Raw genomic sequence first — 9,224 nt, forward strand, 5'->3', positions numbered from 1 at the left:
GGAATATAAGGCAGGCACATTGAGTCAATGCTCAGAAAGAATTAAAAAACGGAAAACGGGCAGTGGTGCACATGCCTTTAATCCCAGCACTTGGGGGGCAGAGGCAGACAGATTTCTGAGTTCGAGGCCAGCCTGGTCTACAGAGCAAGTTCCAGGACAGCCAGGGTTATACAGATAATTAAAAAGGAGAAGTGCACAGGTCCCTCCGGTGTGGTCTACGCTCCCCAAGGACTTGTCCACAACCTGATGTTTTTCAGTCTCCCCCTCATCACAGAGACCGTGCACAGTCCATTATTCAGCTCCTATCGTTTCTAGAAGAATCTTGCCAGAGCTTCTTGGGCTAAGCATCAAATAATAGTGATGGCAGTTACAACCTCACCTGGAGTATGTGAAGGGAGCCGACTTTCCCCAGCATCCTTGGTATATAGACGTATGATGCCGAAAAACTGCCAGGAAGCATGCTGTCCATTCTTCAATACATAGCTGCGTGGATAAAATGGACAAAAGCTATGCAATAAGTTGGATGTGGTCAGTAAATTTGGGACAAAGAGGTTCACATGCTTCTGAACTTGTCCAGACAGAGCCGGTTAGTAAGTCCGCTCACCTTAAAGTCTGCCCCTCTACAGCACACGTCCTTCCGCTACCATGATGCACCACCACCCAGAACATGTGACTTCCAGTCTTGAGTTGGCCATTTGCCAGCTTTGGGATAGTAGGTAAAATTTCAATTTCCTTAACTATAAAGTGGAACGCGCACATCAGTGATGGCTGTCTTCCTGGGTCATCTAAAAGGATTAAAGTGACAAGACGTAAAAATGACATTTGCGTGGAAGGCACCCCTCCAGCAGGGCAGGCTTACTTCCAGTGGAACGTGTCGGCTGGAATATTTAATACGAAATCAATCGCTCAACTTATCTCCTGATAGTACCTGGGTAATATTATCCACAACCCCAGCTTATTTTTGCTATCTTTTACAAAGATTATTAAAGACGTCTCTTTGGGCAATGTTTTAAAACAATTTCTTCCCTTATTATGTTTATTGGTGCATTTGGACCTTGGGCATGCTTTTCCTCTACAATATCTCACAGATTTTTTTTTTTAATTGTGCTTTGATTCTTAAAGAACAATTGATCTTTTGAGAGAAGGGTCAACTAAAATAAGCTTCCTGGCAAAACGGACCCTGGTCAGTCCCATCTTCAGTGGTCGCATGGTTTCAGCGTCTGTGACATCAAGAGCATTTCAAGTGCAAACTGCACATTCAAAGTCAGCCTTCACAAAGGGAAAAAAAATCCATGAAAACAATCCATGAAGCAGGCCCTTAAACACGGCACGATCCAGGCTCTTGGCAGGTGCGCAAAATGTTTCCTATGCAGCTTTTACTTCTGCCCACCTCTGTGTCGGCTTCATCCTTAGGCAAAAAGGGCGAAAGTCCTTCACTTGTGCCTGATGCTCAGAGGGGGAGAACTTTTTTTTTTTTTTTTTAAAGAGTCACTTCTCTGAGAGCTTCCAAGATGTGCACGCTGTGGTGTAGACACCAATGTAGCTTTCTTGATGGCCTGGAAGATCTATCACTCCTGTGCTTCTCTTGGAGTCTACAGAAGAAGGAGAGATTAAGTTGAGTGTCTGACCTAATCTCGTATGACCGTCCGTCCATGCAGACTTTCCTCCATGTGGCTGCGGAAGAGCAAAGCAGAGAGGGCTGTGATTGGTTTGGGGAAACTGGCTCAGCAGCTATAGTGCAAGGAGCTGCAGGTGCCCTCTGGGGGCCGAGAGCAATACCTGGACCCCATTTTTGTAAGTGTAAGGAAATGTTCCAGCCACCAGTGAATTAGGAGTCGCAGCTGGAGCTTCAGATCCAAACAACAGCCAGGCCAGCATGCTGTGTCTGTCCTTCCGTCCTATAACACTGTAAAGGTATAAGTCCACCCTGTCTCAGGGCACTACGTTAGTGATAATTCATTATGTGGCAATAGAAAGCCAATTCAATTTCCAAAAACCTCAATACACAAATTAGAATCATTTGACTGCCAGCCACAGAATTTGAGTTGGGGGCGTGGGGGTGGGGAAGCAGGTTTTCTGGAACAGCATCCACAGTAGACACAGAGCAAGGGCAGCTCCTTGGATGGATCCAAGCAGGACAAAAGACTTGGAGATATTTCCGGGCCTGATTCCACATTTAAGGCCTTATTTATTTTTGTTTGGCTTTATTTTATTTTATTATTATTATTATTATTTTTGAGATAGTCTTGTACCCTGGGCTAGTCTCAGACTTACTCTGTAGCCAAGGACGATCATGAAATCGTAACCCAAGTGCTGGGGTTTCAGGCCTCTGACACTGCACAGCTGCTCTGAAATTCTAAGTAAGCAGGTGCTGGAAGGTGGCTTAGTGGTCACGGGAACTTACTGCTCTTCCACAGGACTCGAGTTCAGTTCCCAGCACCCCTATCAAGCTGCTCACAACCACTTCTACCTCCAGCTTCAGGGGGTCAGCTTTCGTGGGGGGTTGTTCAAAGCCTCTGGCTTCTTCAGTCAGGCACCCTGAAACACATATACATCCCCCTTCCCTCTACACACATACACACAAAATTAAAGAAATCTTTTTTAAAAGAAAATTCTAGGGAAACAGCAGTTGAGCTGTCTTACCTGACAGCCTCATCAAGATTATAAAAACGTGGGGGCTGGGATGTGACTCAGTGGTGTGCTTGAATAATGTGTAGGATGAAAGCCCTGGCAGCTGGGCAGTGGTGGCACACACCTTTAATCCCAGCACTTGGGAGGCAGAGGCAGGCGGATTTCGGAGTTCTGAGGCCAGCCTGGTCTACAGAGTGAGTTCCAGGACAGCCAGGGCTACACAGAGAAACCCTGTCTCAAAAATAAATAAATAAATAAATAAAACCAAAAACCAAAACAAACAAAACAAACAAACAAACAAACAAAAAGGCTACCATTTGTCCATTGGATTTTTCATTTTACCTAAAGCGACTTGACTAAACCCATATGTGAGTCTCCTACCCCAGTGCTAGCCAAGCCTGACTCTGCTTATATATTGAAGTAGAATGTTTGTGAGACAAACTCACTATTTGCATATGTATACTTCAATGGCCTTTAGTATATCCAATTTGCTGGCACAAAATCATCTCATTCCAAAGCATGTCATCATCCCCTACAGAAACCTCACACCAATCACCGGCTGGTCGCGTCGCCTGCCGCCCTTGGTTCCTGGCAAGCCCTAATCCACTTTCTCTCCAGACTTGCCCATTCTGACTATTTTATATAAATAGAGTCATACAATAAGTGGCTTTCTAAGTCTGGTTTGCTTTACCCATGCTTGCAGCGGTAGCATCTAACAGTTCTTCAAGTCTTTTCATGGCTGTTATACTCCATTGTTTAAACCCACCACGACCGCTTGTCGGGTCCTCGGCTGTGGCGAATTGCTTCTGGTCTGGGGCCATTATCCATTAGGCTGTCGGGAGCATTTCTGTGTGCGCTTCTGTGAGAGCATATGTTTTCGATTCTGTTGGGTATTTACTTAGTTGAGTTTCTGGGTATGTGGAAACTCTGTTTAACAGGAACTGTCAAATTGCTTGGCACAGGGCCCTCCTTTTCCATCTGCAGGAGCATCGGTTCCCTCACATCCCCGCTGGTCCTCATCAGCACGGGTCGTCGTTTTCTCCCTGTGCTGTGTTATTGTCTTTGCGCTGCTTTGCGGTGTGGGTTTCATTTGTGTTTCCCTAGTAACTGACACATTACAAGACTTTCCTATGCTTATTGACCGATTGTTTATCTTCTTTGGAGAAATGTCAATTTAAATCTTTGGCTGATTTTTATTTTTTCTATCCTATGAAACTGTAGAAGTATTTATACATTTGAAACACTGGACTAAAACCAGTATATAACTTGCAGATATTTTCACTCATTTTCTGGACTATTTTTAAAAATTTTCCTCCTTTCTTTTGAGGCATAAAACTTTTAAAATTGGGTGATGTTCAATTTGTGTATGTTGGTGTTGCTTGCTTGTGTCTTTTGTGGTCTAACATGTTAAGTTTTTCATATAAACTCTGGAATCAGTTTATCTTGTTTTAAGAATTTGTTAACATGTTTTAAGAATTTGTTAACATGTTTTAAGAATTTGTTAACATGGTTTTAGCATTTACTTATTTGTGGGGTGTGTGTGTATGTATGTGTGGTATCTCTGTGTGTGGTATGTACATATGTATGGTGTGTGTATATGTCTGCTGTGTGCATGTGTATATGTGTGTGGTATATGTGTATTTGTATGGTGTGTGGTATATGTATGTATGTGTGGTGTGTATGTGTACACATACATATGTACATACACACATATATGTATATATGCTGTATGTATGTGTGTGGTATATGTGTCTATGGTGTGTGTGTATATATATGTGGTGTGTACATGTATGTATATATGTGTGCATATGTGTATGTATGTGTGGTATGTACATGTATGCATGTTATATGTGTGGTATATGTGTGTGTAGTCTGTGTATATATGTGTGGTGTGTACATGTATGTATGTATGTGTATATGGTGTATGTATGTGTGTATGGTGTGTGTATATGTGGCGTGTACATGTATGTATATGTGTGTGCATATGTGTATGCATGTGTGGTATGTACATGTATACATGCTATGTGTGTAGTATAGGTGTGTATGGTCTGTGTATATATGTGTGGTGTGTACATGTATGTATGTATGTGTATATGGTGTATGTATGTGTGTGGTGTGTGTGTGTGTGTGTGTGTGTGTGTGTGTGTGTGGTATAGCTCAGAAGATATCTCACAGAAGTGGGTTCTCATCCACCACGAGGGCTCTGGGGATGGAATTCAGGCTGTCAGGCTTGACAGAAAGTGCCTGAGCCAGCTCTCTGCCTCCAGATTTGATAATACTGTCTTTCCATTAGAAGACTGGTCAATTGAAAAGTAACTGTGGACTTCTTAAGAGAATTTTTTTCAATCAAAGAAAAAAGGAGGCATCTTCCCATCTACACAGTCCTTTCCAGGCTGGGCAGAGGTGGACCACGCCTTTAATCCCAGCACATGGGAGGCAGAGGCAGGTGGATTTCTGAGTTCGGGGCCAGCCTAGTCTACAGAGGGAGTTCCAGGACAGCCAGGGCTACACAGAGAAACCCTGTCTCGGGAAAAAAAAAACAAAAAAAAGCCTCTGCCCTCGTCTCCTCAAAACACAGTCCTTTCCAGGCCCCAGCCCTGACTCGAAGGTGTTCACACTCACCTACAGCTCAGCTCGTCATTATGCTTATTTCTCACTTTTATTTTGTTTTGAGGTAGTCTTGCTACACAGCTCAAGTTGGCCTAGTATTCATTGTGAGGCCAGTCTCACTTCCAACTCCCAATCCTCCAGCCTTCGCCACATGAGTGCTAAGATGTACAGACAGGGAATCTATGCCTGACTTTTATCTTTTTCTTACTGTAAATGACCCCAAGGGTGAAATGTTGACAATTGGTGAAACCATGTGACCTAGGTTTGGAGGCACATACCTGACCACTGGGAAGCTGAGGAGGGGGAATTATGAGTTCAAGACCAGCCGCGACTGAATAGTGAGATCCTGTCTAGGGGGAAAAAGAATTTTGAAAACGATATGAGCTATGGTATTTTACCCTGTTTATGGTCTGAAGTGAGGCCAAGGACAGAACTATACCTCAAATATCCTCCTTTCTTTGCGCTTCAGATAAAGAAGGCTGACATGTGGAGATACTTCATGCAAGGCCACACAGCCACACTTAGAGATGCCTAGGGACCGACTTTAGCAACTGAGAGTCACGTACAAATTAGTCAAGAATTAGAAAAAAAAAAGTACATTAAACTACAGTCAAATTGAAGAAAAAGCAAAATTCGGAAGGATACACATTCTTACACCCCAAACCTCCAAACCTTCAGAACTTCCTGCCTATGAGTCGGGAGGGGGCGGGGGAGTGGGGACTGAGAGGGTGTCTTGGTGTTGCTACCAAGACAGGCATTGTTGTTGCCCGCAGGTGCCTTCTCAAAGGCCCACAGTCCTCCACTTCCTGGGGTGTCAGCCACAGAACAAAGCCAGCAGAGACTCCTTCAGTGCCTCCCTTTCTCCTCATCCTCCCAGGCATAGCTGCCTCTGCCTCCGGGCGCTATCCCAGGGGAGCAGAAGATGAAGTGGAAAGTGTCAGTTCTCGCCTGCATCCTTCACGTGCAGTTCCCAGGAGCAGGTAAGGGTTCTGCTGGCTGTGGCTCGACACTTTTAGAGGCTCTTTTGTGTGTCTGAGGGGCAGCGGAGGGGGTGCCAAGGACCTGGTGTTTCTTTTAAAGCTTGTCTTCCCAAAGTCAATGGGCAGAGGGGCAGCGCGGGCTTGGGTCCCACCCGGCCGTCTGGCTCCGTGACAGCCAAGCTGGGTATCTGTTCGGGCCAGCTGTTTGAAAACACAGTTGTAGATTGCCCAGTGATAAAGGCAGAAGAGAAAATCTGTGGAGGGAAAGAGCAAAGGAGAAACTCAGCAAGAGAGCAACGGAGACAGCCTGGGGCGGGCAGGAGAAGCCGCACAGGATCAGAAACACCAGCTAGGCCACGCTCTGTTCTGTTTTCCAGCTACCACGTCTCCCTCCTTCCCTCTCTGGTTGGCATTGCCGCTCAGCCCCGATCTTTCCTCCTTTGCCAACAAAGGACACTACCATGGTCAGTTGGAAAAGGTCTGACCTGGGTGGCCTGAAATACCCGGTAGAGGCAGAGCCTGTACAAGAGGACTCGCCGAGGGAGGGAGGTGTACGGAAGAGGCATCCATGTTTGCGGCCTTGTGCAAGGCGCATTGCCACCTTCTGGCCCAGAATCTAAGCTCACCCTGTCCACGCTGTCCCCCACATCACAGCCACTAGCTACCCTATGACATACCGATCCTCTGTGATATGCTCACACGGCTCTCTATCTGAGCCAAGCAGCCAGAGACATGGACAGAAATGTTGGCAACAGGTCGAAGAATATGTGTAATACGTGACCATGACGCGTCACAACCAGTGCAGAAAACAATTTGCGCCAGTGCTCACTGCCTCCCTCTGAGGCCTGGCGTTTGGCATGCTGTAGCCTTAGCATTCTTCCTAGTTCAGCAGTCGCGGTGAAAGCAGGCCAACAGAAGACAAGAGGAGACCACTCACAAGATTGGTGTCATGGCCGTTTTACAAGAAATGGGACAACCTGTATTTGAATCTAGAGAAACAAGGGAGGTAGCTGGAAGGGGGTACCCCTCCTCCAATTTAGAGCTCTCCTGAGGGTGACAAAGCTGAGAGGGCAGGAATGGCCAACACATGATTGCTACCACCAGGAAACTGCACAGTCCTGGGCTAGAGTCATGGGGGTTCTGAGGGCTCCGTAATCATTTTTTTTTTTTTTCCTGAATGATCATAGTGCTTTTCTCAGAAAGGACCAGGCAGGTGTGACTCACACAGTGCTGTAGGGTAATAGCCCCTGAGGGAGCCCACAACAGCCCTTACTCATAGGCAGGTGCAAAAAACATTTTCACAGCCAGAGAGGTTCACTGACTCAAGGAGCAGCCACTGCAGGCTAGAGCTCTGGACTCAGGACCGGTAGACTCTCAAAAGATGGAGGGTGGAGATTGTTGAACCTCTCTCTCCACCTTTATCTGCACCTCGCCGGTCCATGAGCAGCAAACTTTGAAGCTCACGCAAAGCTAAGGCAAGTTAAGGAGAGAAACAGAAGGTTGGCAGTAAACAAAACCCCACCCAGAGGACACAAAGCCTGTGGTCTTTTCCATCCCAAACCAAAAAGGCCTAAGCCCTTCCCATTTACAGTTCTCTGAGAAAGCCCAGACACAGGGGACTAAGCCAGTGTTGAACGAAGCAGTCCACCAAGTCCACCATTTCCAGGGCCAGAGGAGGCAGGGAGAAGATGGAGTCGTTGGGTGCCACAGAGCCTGTCTGTCTGCCAGCCCTCAGCTTCTTGCTACTTCTAGCTGCCCCAACCATGGCAGAGATTGAAAACAGAGGTCACTACAGTCTCTGTCCACTCCCACCTCTAGTGTGAAGCCTTGGGTTTGTGAGACATTCTGCTTCTTAGGATGACAGCAGGCAGGGGTGGGCTAACCATAGCCTTTCCCAGTGGCAGGTCCCTGAGCTACCCACTGGATCTCAGTGGTCCTGAGATTTCCTCTAAAGCAAACACACTAATGGCTTCCTGACAGAGATGTGGCAGTGAGGAGTGAATGTAGTGTTTCACATTACATGCATGTGTGTATCTATCTATCTATCCACACACATGAAGGACAATCCATAAACAGAAATTGCGCTAATTATTAGATACAGTAAATGGGAACCTACAGCTGAGATTCTTATAAACCAGCAATGGGCATCTTCTCCTCATAGCACACAGCTTGTCCCTCCTCTGAATTCTGGGCACACCCTCACCAGCACAGAAACCCAGAGGCTGGTGGGCCCTGTGGCAAACATGGATCAAAACTCGGGATGTTCAGAGGATGAATATTACACCCACCCTTTCAACCTCTTCAACACACCATGAGGAACATGTGCCCTCAAAGCAAAAAGAAGTCTGAAAGTATGACATAAATACAGAAGATTGGGCAAATTCAAGCAGAATGCATGATCATGGTGGCCACCCAGGTCTGCTGGCCTGTAGGGACTGATTTACAAATATCTTAAACACCAAATCTCCGTTGAAGCTTTAGAATGGGTGTCTAGGGGACCGTAGGTGACAGATGTGTGGCTGTGTTTCATGGGTATTGTCTTCGCCGTCTGGTTCGTTTTGTCCTCCAGCGCCTGGCTTTTTCTAAGCTTCGAGCTTCATTTTCCTCCTTCAGCTCAGACTTGCTAGACTACAGACTGCATCTGTTGCCACAAAAAACACCCCCAGCAACAGCCCCAAGATTTGTGAGCAGGCTAGGTTTCTTATACCGCTCTGTGCGTTTAGCATTGGTAGTTTTGCTTTTGTTTTTTGAAAAATAAGACTAATTGGGCGTGGTGGTACACACCTATGGTAGCAGCATTTGGGAGGCAGAGGCAGGTAGGTCTCTGTGAGTTCAAAGGCAGCCTGGTCTACATAGTGAGTTCTAGGTCAGTCTGGGCTACATAGTGAGACACTATATTAAAAAATAAAATAAAATTTAATTTTTAAAAATATACATCTTGCTGGGCGGTGGTGGCGCACGCCTTTAATCCCAGCACTTGGGAGGCAGAGACAGGTGGATTTC

The 9,224-nt window shown here is 46.1% G+C and overlaps 1 protein-coding gene across 2 annotated transcripts in view; it reads left to right on the forward strand.

The window, feature by feature from the left end:
* Positions 1 to 6,009: 6,009 nt before the first annotated feature.
* Positions 6,010 to 9,224, forward strand: part of Cd247 (CD247 molecule) — a 76,590-nt gene continuing 73,375 nt past the window's right edge. For both annotated transcript variants that reach the window (XM_031388228.1, XM_031388236.1), the window contains exon 1: positions 6,010 to 6,221. In XM_031388228.1, the coding sequence (XP_031244088.1) occupies positions 6,164 to 6,221 (58 nt within the window). In that variant the 5' untranslated portion in view covers positions 6,010 to 6,163. The remainder of the gene's footprint in view (positions 6,222 to 9,224) is intronic.

Source organism: Mastomys coucha, unplaced genomic scaffold (assembly GCF_008632895.1).
Source record: "Mastomys coucha isolate ucsf_1 unplaced genomic scaffold, UCSF_Mcou_1 pScaffold1, whole genome shotgun sequence".
Taxonomy (NCBI): domain Eukaryota; kingdom Metazoa; phylum Chordata; class Mammalia; order Rodentia; family Muridae; genus Mastomys; species Mastomys coucha.